The sequence below is a fragment of the Odocoileus virginianus genome, chromosome 13 (genome assembly GCF_023699985.2).
Source record: "Odocoileus virginianus isolate 20LAN1187 ecotype Illinois chromosome 13, Ovbor_1.2, whole genome shotgun sequence".
In the NCBI taxonomy this organism is placed as follows: domain Eukaryota; kingdom Metazoa; phylum Chordata; class Mammalia; order Artiodactyla; family Cervidae; genus Odocoileus; species Odocoileus virginianus.
The window spans coordinates 45741903-45758699 of NC_069686.1; the positions used below are offsets into that span (position 1 = coordinate 45741903).

At 34.3% G+C, this 16797-nt stretch overlaps 1 protein-coding gene across 1 annotated transcript in view; it reads left to right on the forward strand.

The window, feature by feature from the left end:
* Nucleotides 1–16797, forward strand: part of LRP1B (LDL receptor related protein 1B) — a 2064747-nt gene that overhangs the window by 693396 nt on the left and 1354554 nt on the right. The window contains 1 exon segment of the mRNA XM_070476260.1: nt 2687–2824. Within this exon segment, the coding sequence (XP_070332361.1) occupies nt 2687–2824 (138 nt within the window).

Consider the following 16797-nt stretch of genomic DNA (forward strand, 5'->3'; position numbering starts at 1 on the left):
CATTTTTCCAAACAAATTTCTCTTTTGTCTTTACATGTTATTGGTAGGAAGAATTTAATAGTTCTATATATTTCTTTTGAGAAGTCCAGACTTTTTTTCTTATTTTCTCAAAATTTGTAAATAGCTGAGCCTTCCTTCCTGATACCAGATATGCATTTCCCTCCTTCTGTCATGTTCGTCAGTTATCTGACAATCTTAAAATTGAAAACTCACATGTATTTGAGTCAACAAATGCATTGCTTTTAGAAAAATCTTGCTTTTTTAGAACTACTTAGTAAATTTTGGTCTCTAACTCAAGATTTTTAGTCTCCTGGTTTATAAAGTGTTCATTGGTAGGGTTGTTTTTGAAATTTTTACAGAGATCTAAATATAACTGTCCTAAACACTACTTTGACATTTATGCAAGGATGCACTTTTTCAAATTTTAAGAATCAGTATATCAATTAAAAAAAAGGAAGCTTTCTTGTGACTACTGGTCATAGCTTTTCAAAACTGTATTAGTTTATAAATTATAAAAATGATTTATATTTAAAATTTTTATTTTAAAAATGGATTTATATTAATCTTCAAATATAAGATTCAGTAAGTAGAAACCCTTAGTGAAAAGAGTTTCACTTGCTTTAGTTCCTATAATTTGGATTTAAATATGTGTATGTATTTTTTAATTTCTGTGTATACATATATACATATACATGGAGAGGTATATTTTAAAAATATTGATGCTCAAGTTACAGAGACATGTTTCATTAAAATGAGTTGTACATTTGTATTTGACAGAACTAATACCTTAGTATAGTAGTAATTGTATAATATACATGAAGAATACAGGGAATCTACTAGTAGTAACATTTCAGCTAGTGAAACTACATCAGAAAAATTTGTTTACATTTGCCAAACACAAATGGTTGAAAGCTGTTTTAGCACCAAATGAAAATCATGTATACCTAGAATTCATATTTGATAAGGCATTTCAAAAAAACATATAGTACTTTTGGTAACTCCAGCTTTCTTTTTCTTTTTTTTTTTTTTTTTTGCTTACATAATATGTTTACTTTCTTTTTTCTTAGTTTTCTAGTGCTAGTATATAACTATCTTCTGCAATTCTTATAATTTTTACACATCCTAGAAGATGTTAGATTGGCCTTTGCATTATTGTCATTATTCTGCCTCACTAAATAAAGTAAAACATATTTTGAGCTTTTTTTTTTTTTTTTTATTCTTTAGGGCCTTGAAACAGAAAAGAAAGTTATAAGATATGTGTTTACCAAAAGGCAACTCACCTTCTTAGAACATTATTAATTTCATCAATATCAATCACTTATTTAGTGCTTGCCAGGAAAAATGCTAAGAACTTTTGATATACTTCTTGTAACAACCTAGTAAAAAATACTTCTGCGACAACCTGGTACACAAAATATAACTCACCCAAGTTACTCAACTAATAGAACCAGAGACTGGACTCAAGAATCTGGCTCTAGAGTCTCCTCTACAAGAATCTTGACTACATTGCATTTATTTACGTGATTAACACAAATGGAATCCCTCCTCTGAGCCTACATCCCATTGTGCCTAGTGCTTTGCCATGATCCTTACAACCCAACTAGGTGGACTCAGCTGGCAGTTCCATTTACAGATGAGAAAACTAATGCTAAATTGATTAAATTATGCCCAGTAGATATTGACAAAACTGATTGTAAATCACAAGTGTGTCTTGATGGAAAAATTTGGGTTATTGCAATAATCAGTGTCGGGGTTATTGCAATAATCAGTATCAGATTAATACATGACTACAGTCCTATGGTGTGACTGCACTTTGGGTTTGAGAGAGCTTGACAAAATTAAAAATCATTATGGGAAATTTGGAGGTCTATAAAACAAGTATAAATAGGAATTTTAGCAACCTGAAATTGGATATAACAATATACAGTGTGAATGTTTGATAGAGACTTGTAACTGATGAGCTTGAAGAAACATCTTGGTGTTTTGAGCTAAGTATATCTTTAAAAATGCAAGGGATGACTATATAAAGTGCAGTTAACACCAGTAAGTAAACTAAATGTATGCACCCTGTTCATCCGCTCTTTAGAAAATTTTCTTGCATGATAGTTACTCAGTATTAAGACTTTTTTAAAAACAAAAGACTCCACATAGAAGTATAAAGCTAGCTGTTATCCATATTCCTAAAGATTAAAAGTATAAAATAACTCTAAGATGGACACAGTTCATTTAAATTCCACTGAAACCTTGTTGTTCATGTTACCTGGTATAATTCTAAAAAGAGCCCTGCCAAGAAGTTGCCACTATATATATTTCATATTTGAGGTAATTGAAACTTACATGGTTTAAGTATCTTTCTCACTTATCTAAGGATTAGAGATAGAAAAAGAGTCAAATCAACCCTTAGATTTTCAATTCATGCCTATTTATGGGTTGAAAGAATAATTGTGTTTTTAATGCATTATTTGAGAAAAATACACCTTTTGTTTCCTATGAAGCTTTTAAAATTTAATTTTTTAAATACATAAACTAATTTTGATGTCTCTGATACTCTGTACTGCTCTGTGGTAGGATTTTTCGTTGTTTTGTTTTATAAATTTATGCTAGCAATTTATTGTGCTTAATAGTTTTGGTGTTGAAAAACTTAAGCTAACCCAAATCACTATGTTCCTTCCTACAATTTTTCCAGGTCCTGAGGAGGTAGAAATCCAGTGCCCCTGGAATCACATTGCTTGCCTTGGTGTCAACAAATGTATTCATTTATCCCAACTGTGCAATGGTGTCCTGGACTGTTTAGATGGATATGATGAAGGAGTACACTGCCGTGGTGAGTCCATTTGCAGAAAAATGCAACTGAAATACTGAATTTTTCATAGTTTTATTGAAAGTTCAAAGAGAACCTATAACCTGTCTTGTCTTTCAACTCCAGCTTTATCAGTTATTGAGAAAACATGAGTTTTATTGCCAGAGACATACAATATGCATTTCAAAGCTGTGACTATTGTGCTTTATTGAAAAATGCTATGAAAAGTAAAACACACACACACAAATTTAGACTCTGAAGTTGGTCTCTTAAACAAGCATGTATTTCCTAGCAAGGAGTGCTTTTGAGCAAAGGACAAAAGAGAAGTCTTTGTTACAGTAGATTGGTACCATACATCAAAATGTGTTCCCTCTGAACTGTTATTTTTACTAAGGTTATTTGAAGTAAAACGTCTGCAACCAAATATTTTAATAGAATGTATCATGAGAAATGTCCCCTTAATATTATTTCCAAGAAGTTATACTATTAACTTCCTATAATTTTCCTTCTTTTTAAAAATCTACATTCTTCATTGGTCAAGGGTTTACCTATACACTCATGATGGGTGTAACTAGATCTTAAAACTTATAAAAAGTTAATTGGTTTGGGAAGCAGGGATAAAATGTTAGACAAAGAAACAGGAAAAGGTTGAGGATTAAGGTAAGAATCCTGATGTGGAAACAGAATCAAGCTATCAGTCAAGTGAATCTGTTTTCAACTTGTAATAGAGAAAGAACCCACTGAATCAGAAGTCTCTAACTCGTATTCTAGCATGTTGAATGTAAAAATATGTTTACCGAAACTGTCAGAGCAACCTGTCCTGCATGTTGGAGTCAGTAAAACTATAAGAAGTAGAAAGGACTGCAGAAAGCTGGAGATGCATAGCTGGTATCTGGACAGACTCACTAAATTGATGCCATTTTGGAAAGGTCCTCGGTCACCAAAAGTTCCAGTTTTCAGGAGGAGCTCCACTTCTTTATGTGTATAAAGTGTTCAAACTGAGCTTTTTAAACATTGCATGGTGAGCAATGTACAGGCTTAACACAACTTGTCTGGAGACCTGACAGAGCTTACTGGTGGCCACTTTCCCACATTTGGACTGAAATAACCTAGACTCAAAACCGGAGATGGAGAGATATATTATAAAAAGAGTAAATCTTTGTTTAGAAAGGTAATTCAAAGTGGAAAGGATGTTGAGAAAGCGTAGATCAAGTAGGTTGCTAGGTCTTTCCTTCTTTCTAATGTAATGTCCAATTACTCTGGCTCTGTGGACAGATTCAGACTGAGAAGTTAAAGGTCTTTTTTCTTTGGTCGTATTTCCCTTCTTAGCCTTAAACTCTTAGCAGGTCGCATAAGAAGCCAGTGGATTCTTAGTTTCAGTTATGAACATATGTATAATAATAAGAAGAAATTTGACTTTTATTTGACTGTGACAGGTATTCATTTTTATGATTGTATTGTTTTAAAGATGATGTTAGTAGAAGGTAAATTCGTGAATTACAAGGTAATAGAAGTTAAAGTTTAATTTTCTTTTCAGAAATAAACTGTATTTTCTAGAACTTAATTCTGTCCTCCTTAGTTTTAATTCAAGTTTTTCTTATTACATTTAAAACAAAATTCCAGATAGACATGTGTGACTAAGCTTCTTTAAAGACTGAAAATCATCACATTGCCAAATATTTCTCAGAGGTGATTATACAAATTTGAATATCTTAAACATATTTCAATGACATGGATCATATGGAAATATAAATGAGTTCTCTAATAAAATCTAGAGTTGTGATTTAATGGAGACAGGTATAATAGTTAATAGTAAAACAAGGGATCAACTAAAAACAAAATATCAGTACAAAAATAAAATGGCATTAAATATATGTTGATTTTTGGAAAAATTATCATATAATTCAGACTGAGATTTAGGGGATATAGTTGCTTACACTTCTGTCTTTTCCTGTTCTAATTCAAGTTTCCAGCTGTTCCAAGTTTCACATCTTTATCACAAGTGGCAATCTTTTTTTTTTTTTATTTCTTAATTTGCCAGTAGGGCACTGATTGTACCACTTTGGCCTTTTTAATATTTCTAATTTAACCAAATAAAGTATTCTAAAATACCTAAATAATGCATGATCTGTGGTGGACTGAGAAATAATGGAAAGTATATTTGGATCTCTACCTGTTATTTGCCTTAGTAGAGGGATTTTCTTCTACTTCTATGGCCTTGCACAACGACATAGAATGGTAGGATCAAGATGACTGAGTGATACTGTGATTCCAGAGTCAGTGGTTTAACAAAACATTTCTGCCTTGAGAAAAGAAAATTAGGAACATGTTTGTCTGCTTGTTCAGGTAGAGTGCCCTGGACTCTATCATCAGATAGAAGGAACACCAGCTTTATCGTATATATGCAGTTTGTGTTTAGAAAAGGTGATCAATTGTAGACAAAAATACATCATGAGAATTGAGTGTCTTTTCCCACCTTCAGCCTTCCTCCTGATTTTGAGTCACACTCAATGAAGAGATGTTTTCTCATGGGTTAATTAGGGACCTAATTAACATTAAGTCTCTAAGGACTTTTTCACTTACTAGAGACATAAAATAAAGAAATAAATCAGATTAATTCAAACACTGCATTATATTTTAGAAATGCTTTCCTTTGTAGAAAAATTCTGTCTAAATCACTTCTATCTCCATTGCTTTCTTTTTGTTGCATTCTGAGCACATATTCTGGAGAAGGAAATGGCACCCCACTCCAGTATTCTTGCCTGGAGAATCCCATGGACAGAGGAGCCTGGTGGGCTACAGTCCATGGGATTGAGAAGAGTCGGACACGACTGAGCGACTTCTCTTTCACTTTTCACTCTCATGCATTGGAGAAGGAAATGGCAACCCACTCCAGTGTTCCTGCCTGGAGAATCCCAGGGACGGGAGAGCCTGGTGGGCTGCCGTCTATGGGGTCACACAGGGTTGGACATGACTGAAGCGACCTAGCAGCAGCAGCAGCAGCAGAACACATACTCTAAATAATTACAAAGCCTAAGATATGATTCAAAGATGGATATGTTTCCTTTTCCTCATAAAAGATCCTTAGTACACTTGTAATATATTTGTGACCCTTGTGAAAAATAATGAGAAAAGTTTCACAATTTGGAGGTGATAGTTTGGTCTTGGGAATGCTTTTGTATCAGCTGAATTGTTTTCTGAATGGTTTCCCAGAAAAATCAATTTCTTCTTGGTAAGGATAATGAGAAGGTATCTATTATTAATGATTTTCTATAACACTGATGTTTTAATTTCCATAATTTAGCTTCATTTAAAGAAAGAAAAATGGACTTGTATATGGGTGTAGCTGTACATAGGAATGTGCGTATAAAAATTTTGCAATAGGAAAGTTCAAAATCACCGCATTGTATTAAAAAAATTCACATCTTCCTACATGGTATTTAATATGGATGGTAATATCACTATCTAAATTGCATGAGCAATGAAAACACATTATATACATACAGTATGATGCCTCTCAATATAGAACGTTGTTGTTGTTTAGTTGCCAAATAATTTGCAACCCAACTCTTTGCAACCGTTTGGACTGTGGCCCACTGGACTCCTCCATCCATGGGATCTCCCAGGCAAGAATACTGGAGTGGATTGCCCTTTCTTTCTTCAGGGAATATTTCTGACCGAGGGATCAAACCCACATTACTGCACTGGCAAGTGGATTCTTTACCCCTGAACCACCAAGGAAGCCCTTCAATACAGGATATTTCACAAAATTCCTTACAATCATGCAAAGAAGTGAACAAATTCAACTAACAGAGACCAAATGAACTGAGGTGTATCAAAACACTTTTAATATTTGCCATCCTTAAGGTAATTCCTTTTGTTAATATTTAAAGAAGCTGTGAAGAAGGGGAACCCTCTTTAAATTCACAATCCTGGGTAGGTTACATTTTCAGTGCAAAATGGTCATTTATTTAAATGCTCGTGGGACTGACAGCCTCTGTGACCCTATCTGCTCTTCTCTATTGAAAGAATCTGAGAACTCTTCAAGTCCCTGTGAAAAGGGAGTCTCTCTTCTGTGGCCCTAGAAAAAGTGATTGTGGATGTTTTCCAGTAAACATTTCAATGTCCTTTTAAATTTAAAATTCAAGGGGATAAAGTGTGTAAAGAGTCTATTAAAACTAATTAGGGAATGAAACTCTGACATCTGGAAAGCTCCCTACCCAGACACACAAGTATGCATATGTAGACACATGTACTGTTCTTTTCTGATCTTTCTATACTAAACCTGTTCCTATGATTCTCAGTGTATAATATACTCATTTAGTGTGTTTGATCAGGAATCAAAAAAGAATAAGATTCTCTTAAGTATTATCTAACTCCTTGAAATAATGCATATGAAGAAATTTAAAAATTCCATTTAATTATTTTACTTGCCAACTAGAATATATTTTCCTTATATATGCAATAACATTTTCTCTACCCACAATCTAACCTAATGTATTTATTTTAAATTCTAGTAATTCTAATGTATTTATTTTAATATATTTAATTTAGATACCAACTCATATTTAAAATTTTATTTTTCTTTCATATTGCTCTTCATAAAACTAAATTCTTATGAGAAGATGCCAAAAAATTCTTAATGTGATTTACAAACTAGAGGCTTTCTCAAAATGGACCAGGATAAATGGCAAACCTTATTATCTATAATGGTTCACCATAGGAAAATTAGTCATCCTTAAAACTTCTTGTGTGAATCTCATATATTCTAAATATTCCAAAAAGGAATTAATCTAGCCCAATTAATTAAGATTAATAGATTTGACAATATTAAATTTAATAAATATAATAAAATAATTAGGAATTAATTCTTAACTCAAATTCATGACTCTGTTCTCTCACTTTTCCAGAAAGGAAGTATTTTATCTTGTGATACTTCATTAGTCATTACAGTACTGACTTCCAAGTGGCACAAGGATAGCTTGTAGCTGCCAAAAGGGGCTTCCCTGGTAGCTCAATAGTAAAGAATCTACCTGCCAATGGAGGAGATGGGAGTTCGATCCCTGGGTTGGGAAGATCCTCTGGAGAAGGGAATGGCAACCTGCTCCAGTATCCTTGCCTGGGAAATCCCATGGACAGAGGAACTTGGTGGACTATAGTCAATGGGTTGCAAAACAGTTGGACATGACTTAGTGAGTAACCAAAAACCGCTAAAAAGAAAGGAAGGAAAGAATGAAGTTAGTGAATTTGATAAAGAAAACAAATGCATTTGGTGCATTTTTTTGTTTTTACTTTCATTTTGTTGTTTGAATGAATCTTCTTCTATTCCATTTTAAAAGTTCCTGTTGAAAAGTACTGCCAGTCTTTTTCTAAATTAAAATGAGTTCACTATGCTACGTACAGAATGGAATTTCAGCATGCAGAATCCGATAACAGAGGTATGGAGAAGTGTGAAAATTGCAAGCAGTGTTATGAAAAGTGTGTTTGTCAGCAACATAAAGCTTGACACATGTGGAGGGGAACTTCGCAGTGTGTACTCTGTCACTTAAAACATTGGTTGAGCTAGAAAACAAGCAAACTGGAATTAGCCAGAAGGCGTGGGTTTGTGTGCTCAGACCACTTTTGATTACTGAAAGCTCCTACAACTTAAGAGTGAAAGTTAAAGTCACTCAGTCCTGTCTAACTCTTTATGACCCCATGGACTATACAATCCATAGAATTCTCTAGGCCAGAATACTGGAGTGGGCAGCCTTTCCCTTCTCCAGGTGATCTTCCCAACCCAGGGGTGGAACGCAGGTCTCCCTCATTGCAGGTGGATTCTTTACCAGCTGAGGCACAAGGGAAGCCCACAACTGAAGAGTAGATCTGCTATATTCTTTTCTTCATAGTGGCTTGTGTTAAGGTAATCAGGTAATCTCAAATCTATCTTAAGTGTAAGCATTTCCTCCAAAGAACTTAGCTTAATTAATTTAGTTCAGTGAAAGGCTATGATCCTTAACATTGGTTGGTTTCAGGGCCAAATGAATGCTTCTTTGAAGCAAAGAAACAGTTCTTAGAAAGAATGTGTATTATTCCTCCGCAAGGCTGTTGTAGATATGAACGACACCTATATGAAATTAGGATAGCATACTTCGTACAGACTATTCTAATTATATATATATATAGATGTGTGTACACATATGTGTATACACACAAATACATTGGTACACATATATGTACATACATAAGTATATATATTTATTTCTCAGAGTTTTAGTTTTTAAAATTCTGCTTAATTAGAAAGACACTTTTCAACACTGATTTATCAGATATAATTGTAAACTAATCCTGCTAAAGAAACTTGGATTTCAACTTTCAGCTGTTTTTTTTAATATGTTGACTTCTAGAGATAGTTAACTAGCTAACTAGATACTGTGAGGGAAAATGACTAAGTCATTTGGTTCAGTATAATCTAAGATTGTTTTTTGGAAATGAATCCTTTTGTAGTGGACTTACATGTTTGATTAATGTTAGTATTATTTTTGTAAAATAGAAAAAAATAGTGCATAGACCTAATAGCTTCAAATGATCTAATATTGAATGATCTAGTTTAAAACAAAGATATTCTTTATTAAAATATCATCTCAAATTCTGTATCTATCTCTTTTGCAAATAATTTCAAACTAACAAACTATTTCAGTATTTTTTGGCCAAGTCTTTTCTGTGGTGATAATCCTGGTGCATTATGGACATTCAGGTGTTGTTGAATTGTACTCTAGTTTCAGGTGATTATATTCTATTGAAATAGATGCAAGTCAAACATGGATCCACAACTCACACCCAATGAAGTATTTATTTTGTTTGCTTAATATCTGTAGAAGAAATGGCAGTTGCTTAACAGACAGCTTTACTCCTTGGTTCAAAGAACTCCTATTATACCTGTTTCTCAAACGTAACAGCCTCTTAGATTGAAGGCCTCATGAAACCATAGAAAGTCAAAGAATCAGATTTCCCACTCCCAGTAATCTCTCCCCCACAGAAGAGAGTTGTTAAGAGTCCCCAGTTTTGGAATTGTTAATTTATATAAATATTAATGCACACTGGGACTCATCATCTATTTGGATCTTTCCCTCACCATCTTTTTCCTGATATGATAGAAAGCAAAGAATAATATTGTTTCGGTAAGAAACAATAAACGGTATGAGGACAAAATGGGTATTATATATGTACCAGTAGAAACACAGTAAAGCTTTCCCTATATTCAATTCATGTATTAACTTCAGTAAATATTTATTGAGCATTGACAGTATTCCAGATGCTTACCGAAACCCTAGGGATATAGAAAATCCTATTTTCTGCCTTCATGGAATTCACATTTCTTAATGGAGGAAGGTAAAAATGGCTGAGGAAGAATAAAGTGAGGAGCAGCTAATTCTGCGTTAGAGGATGCATGAGAATTTCCCAAGAGAATTGATCTGCATATCACTCTAGGAGTTGAGTAGGCAAATGAGGGAAGGAAGAACATTTCAAAAGTCAGGAACTATATAGAAAGAGACACAAGTAAGACATCATTGTACACTCAAGACAGTTCTATGCTATTTGCTAAGTTTGAAGCATAGAATTGTGAGTAGAGAGAGATGAACTTAAAGCTGAAGAAATACTTGGATAGACCTGAAGTGGCTATGTCTGAATAAGTATATGGTGATAGTTGTTGTTTAGTTGCCAAGTCGTATCTGACTCTTTTGGGATCCCATGGACTGTAGCCTGCCAGGCTCCTCTATTCATGAGGTTTACCAGACAAAAATACTGGAGTGGGTTGCCATTTCCTTCTCTAGGGGATCTTTCTGAAACAGGGATTGAACTGGCATCTCCTGAATTGGCAGGTAGATTCTGTGCCTCTGAGCCACCAGGGAAGCTCAGGGATATTGTATAACCCACTTAAAATGCATTGCATAAAACTGAAACGAGAAAGACTATGAAAAATTACACTAGGATATATTCTCAACAATATCATAAGGATGTTATATAATACTGTTTTACAATTAAACATATGAAGACTAGCTTGTTGCATATATGTATTAATAGCTATTAACTTATTCTTCAAAGGTTAAAATGCATTTTTACAATATGAAATTTTGAGCTATACAGTTATCTAGCCATTCACATTGATCAGTTTCTAAAACAAGGCGTGTTAAGTATTATTCTTTATGTGTCACTTTGATGAAGTTCATATAAGGGAAAGTCAAAATAGATGACATGGGGAGCCATATTAAGTGAATTAATTTTAGACAAGAGCTAGTTACTGGGAAACTGTACTCAGCTACATTAAGCAACTGAAATCCCATCTTTAGCAAGCTATTTAAATACTACCTTAGTTCATGCCTAAGTTGTATTCTCTTGTATCTTAACTTTGGGAAATATATGACTGTTTCAGTATTATTTAAAAGTATGAATTACAACAAACTGTCACTCAGTTCTCTACTCAGCCTCAAATGTAAGGCCAAATCCCCTATGATTCATTATTTGGTTTTTGACACAGCAGCTTGATACTTTAAAAAGTAAGGAATAAAAAGGTAAGGAAAAAAAAAAACAGGTAGCTAAGGTTGAATGGCATCCTCAGGAGTCACACAGTTGGAGAGTAGTTTAAATACTGTGACCTTGAGTTTTCATTTGCAGTTTTGACTAGTGGGCCTTAACATATCAAATCAGAGAGATGCATGAAATCGTTATGCTTCAGCATCCTTTCTGACCTGTTCTTTAAGCAGCAAGATGGCTTGTAGAAAATCTACTGAAAACCATTTCGAACTATTTGTTCCCTGTCAGTTTTGTTAATTGATTGAGCAGGAAAAAAAAAAAGAAAACATGTGCTGAGTGAACAACAAGCGGAAAAACTATGTAACAAGTTTGCAGAATTGAATGTCTCAATTCCAGTCTTATCTCCATCCCCTTGAGAAAACTGGTGCTTTCATTTAATGAGGAATGTGGAAAGGAAATGTAGAAGTTCATTTTAACACTTTAAATTAGTTTTGCAATATTACAAATAGAAAGTGTTTTTAAAAAACTGTTTAGGAATTTGACTTTCATAGTGGAATCTGGAAGGAAAAAGGAAAAACTTTTTAAAATCATTTAGTGGAGAAAGATTACATTTTGAAGTAAAAATCAGTACTGTGCCATTCCATGAGAAGTAACTAATAAACAGAAGATTTGAGATGTTAAATTCAATCTGAAATTTTAAGAAATCTTACAGAATTCTATAGAAAGAGATTTTCACATTTTACAGCCAGTATTTTCAATTTTGAATTTCTAATCTGTTCAAAATTGCAGAACAAACTATTTCAGTTGCCTTTTCTTTGATCCATTGTTATCACTTATATAGAAAGCTCTATTCCACAGAATTACATAGGCGTTAATGTCATGACAACTGAATATCTAAATTTTAAAACAACATTCAGAGAAACAAAATAGCCATGAGAATTCTGACTTCAGAGCTCCTCGTAATCAGTCCATAATCAAGTCTATTATTTATATTTTACTCATGTGAAGATAAAGAGAAATATGCATTTGTATTTTAAGTTTCTCCAGACTTTTCTGCATCTGTTTGTATATTTGAGTTGTGACACAGTAAACTCAGTAAACATTAATTTTTGTGGGGGAAAAGCCCCACCCTGTTTTATTTACACTAATGGAGAATTTGCATTCTAGCTTCCCAATCTGTTTTTGATTAAGAGAAAGCATGGAATTTGAAGTTTTATTTCAAATGAGACCTCTCTATGACACATGGGATTGTACACAAGGGCAGACAACCCGCTGTGGTTGTAGAAACCATAACATGCCAACCAAAATGAGATCACTCTGATCACAGGGCTTCTTCTGAATTAGGTCAGTGTGACCAGAGCCAAGCTTGAGTATTAGATCCAAGGAGAACGGGAAGGACAAGCCCCAAAGCGCACTTTTGGTTCCATTAGCTGAAACCTGTGATGTGTTCTCATTCACACTACAGGTGCGAAACCAAGAGTGCCAAGAAAAAAATCTATACAGTTCAATAAACAGCTTCGAGATTTATCCCATATTCTCAGAACAGAAACACGGAGAACCTAAATAGTCTAATTTTTAGTTAGCCAGTTTAAATATTACTTAAGAGATTATTACTAAGAAATTTGGAAAGATATATTAGTAGGTATAAAATGCTCTTAAATCTAAGTAGTTTCTATAAAATATGTAAATATTGTATACAAATTATATATAAATTTATTACTTGCAAATATACATAGAAATATTAATATAAGCATGTGAATATATATTCTATTAGATTTCCCTGGCCTGTGTCTATTGGACATCTAGTTGAAATGCTTATTTTAGGACATTGTAAAAAGAAAATTATATCTTTATGCATTCCACTTATGTTGTGGTCCACTTGTTCCTGCTTGTTAAAACCAGTGTAGTGTTTCTACTAGTCATATACTTACTTTGAGTGCTGGGAAAAAAAGGGAAAGTTACTCACTTGTGTCTGACTCTTTGTGACCTCATGAACTGTGTAGTCCATGGAATTCTCTAGGCCAGAATACTGGAGTGGGTAGCCATTCCCTTCTCCAGGGGATCTCCCATCCCAGGTATTGAACCCAGGCCTCCCTCATTGCAGGTGGATTCACTATATGCCGGAAATATTGACCTCAAACAGTGTACTCTTTGTCAAGAAGGTTCACTCCTGCATTCTACCTAAAATAATTTGCTCTTTTCAGTTTCATTTCTTATTTACTAGATATATCTGCAAAATGCAAAAGGGATGCAAAGTTCTCCTCAGTGATTATAACTACAAATAGAGAAGCGGCAATAACTTTTTCTCAGTGTGAAACAGAATGTAAGATAATAGGGCCAAAAGGGACTTTCAGAGGTCATCCAGTTCATCCATTTGCCTTTAGGCTGATTTGAATCCAAACTTGTCTAGACTGATTGCTATCTTCCCAATTTGGACAGCCTCCAGGAGAGAAATCTTAACCACCATTTTTAGTAATACAATCAGTGCTTAGCAGTTTGCACTCTGAACAAATGCTTAGATATTATATTGCAAAATTCCCTACGCCCTCTCAGTTTTTAGCTTTCCCTCTCCATTAGATTTAGATTCTGTATTCCTGTGGCTTAATCATGTTTTTCTTACACTTCTCCACATATCTTTAAATTTCAAAATCTCTAAAGTTAGAAACGATCTATCCCCAAAAACCAAGTGTGTGTCTTGACTAGTGTAATTGACTGACCTAGCTCCTAATTCCTACGATTCTCTTTTTATTTTCCATTCTTTTTACATATTTGTATACCTAGTATTGCCTTGCTCACTCCTGTTGTGTCAGTTAGGAATTGGATTTGGCTGTGACAAACAGATCTTTAAAAAGTCTGGTAGAGAAAGGTGGTAATTCATTTTGTCTTGTACAAAATGTCCAGCAATGTAGATGTTCCATAGCAGGTAGCGTGAGTGCAGGGCATACCTGATCTGTAGCCCAGACTCCTGCATTTCCCTTCTGCTGTCATGTTACTTGCCTACAATCCTCAAGGTAGGCCAGCAGTCATAGATGATTGCTGCAGCTCCAAATGTCACATTTATATTGTAAGCGAGGAAGAATAAGATATGTCTACTAAGCAAGTCAACCACCTTCTCTAGGAACTTTCCAGAAGCTTAATCTGTAAATTTGTATCTCTGTGCCATTGGCCAGAATTTTAACACACAACCAACCTCAACTGCACAAAAGATTGAAAGATGTAGTTTTTCCATTGTGCAAACATTGCTTCAGTGAATTTAGATTTGAAAGAAGCAGATAATGGATATTTGATAGCAACTAAAAGTTTTTGCTATACATGATTTAATAGAACAATCAGAAAATTGATTACTCACCAAATAACTGTTGCAGTTGTCAGCTGGGAAATTATTCATAGCCTGAAAGTTGACAGTTATGTTTTATTCTGTGGCAGCATCTCAAGTAACCCTGAGAGAACTGCTCTAAGAAGATGGGGAGAGGGGACAACTAGGGTATATAGGAGTTTTGCAACAAAGGGCAGATAGTAAGAACAAAAGGTTATCGTTAAAGAAAACCTGAAATCTCAAATTAAGGAATTTAGTACATTTCTATTTAAGGGAAAATGCAAGAGTCTGGGCTCACTGAAATCATGCCTATTGATATGCACTTTACCTATCTAGGGCCAGTATCCTATATTTTCACATCCTGAGTTTCCTTGGGGCTCATTGTAGGGATTGACTACAGTTTGATGACTCCTAGATGGCAGGTATTCTATTCCTTTCTGAATTCCCTCAGGGCTCACCAGCTCACCTTGGCTTCATCTGTGATGACCGTGGCATCTTTAGTTTACTAACATGACAGGCAATATTCCATGTATCCATTTATTATTTCACTTATCACAGTTGGATTGTGTTTGACAAACCTACAAGAAGGTTCTAAAGGACAGAGAGCAGGACCTCAGCTGGTGCTATGGCTTTGAAAACCAGGAAACCGAGATGTTTATACATATTAAACAAGCCTTTTTTTCCAGATACAATATTGTATAAATTAAGAAAATTATTCACTATACCTGGGGACTATAGGAGAAGGGTCGGGATGTTCTGTAATACAGAATTCCAAATATCTGGACTGAATGTTCATAGAGAATAGTTCCTGAGGGGTCAGTGAGAAATGGCTGCTGCCTGAGAAAGACTCCAGATATGGGAGAAACGTTTATAGGAGAAAGGTACTCTCTCCCTCCCATTCTCTCAATATTTTTTCCTTTCTTATACATTTTTTTCTCTTCCCTTTATACTGTCCCTGCATCTTAAACTTTTTTAGCTTTTCCATTTTTATTCCTTCAGGTTTAGGCTTAAACTTGGAATTTATTAGTTATCTGAATTTCAAAATCTTTTCTATTACTTCATATCTCTGGTCAGCCAATCCTATTTCATCATTTCTTTCTTCTTCTTCTTTTTTTTTTTTTTTTTTTTGCTACATGATTTGTCATCATATGTAAAATTAGTTTAATATTTTGAGAATGTCAAGTTATGTTAAACTGCTTTGCCCTCTCATTCTCTCCTTGACAGTAAATTTCCTTTTGCTTCACTTTGCTTTCCAAAGACTATGATAGTCTCCAAGTAACTAAATATACCTCAGCTGTATTAATACTTTTGACTTTTGTTTTGAAGGATCTAATTACTTTCTCTTCAAATTCCAAATTCTATCAGGTGGTTACTCCTGCCATTTTTTATATCTCCCAATAAGTTCTTACCTGTGAGATCCCAATTAAGGAAGCCATTTTTACCACATGATTTTAGAGAGTAAGCAGGCATTGTATAGACACTAGAACAGATCTTAATAAAAATTCACAGTCAAAATAGCATATTGGGTAGTTCATATTTATGTATAAAGAAAGGGAGGAAAATGGGAGGGACGAAGGGATTATATATGCATAGTATCACTTGAGGCCCATCACAATTCTGAAATTAAGATCCTGATGTCTTTGCAAGCAAAGAGCAAGTTGAAGAATTCTGTCTGTTGAGAAATGTCAAGGAAAAATGTATTTTTTTTCTCCTTGACGGAAATTCAATTTTATCAAATTCTTTATCAACATAAGTCAACCATTCTTCTCATTGGATAAATCCACATCAGTGTGGTGGTATGCTTCTCTTTTCAGTGGTCTGGTAAGGGCCTGGGGAACTCTTTGGGATGAAACTAAAGGTATCTTTCACCATGTCAGTCTGCGTTAAGGTCTGTGTGGGTTAACTAGTGAAGATAACGTGGCTTTTCCAGAATTAACAGTTTATGTCTTTTAGGACACTGAACTTGAGACATATGCTACTGAATTGCATTCAGTATTATCTCCCAAACTAGAATTGCTATATTTCTAGTTTATACATTGCACTGGATTTCACAACCCCCAAAATCAGGGAAAAAATGGGGAGATCGGGATTGACATACATACTACTATAGACATAAGACAGGTGCTTAGTCGCTCAGTTGTGTCCAGCTCTTTGCAACCCCATGGAC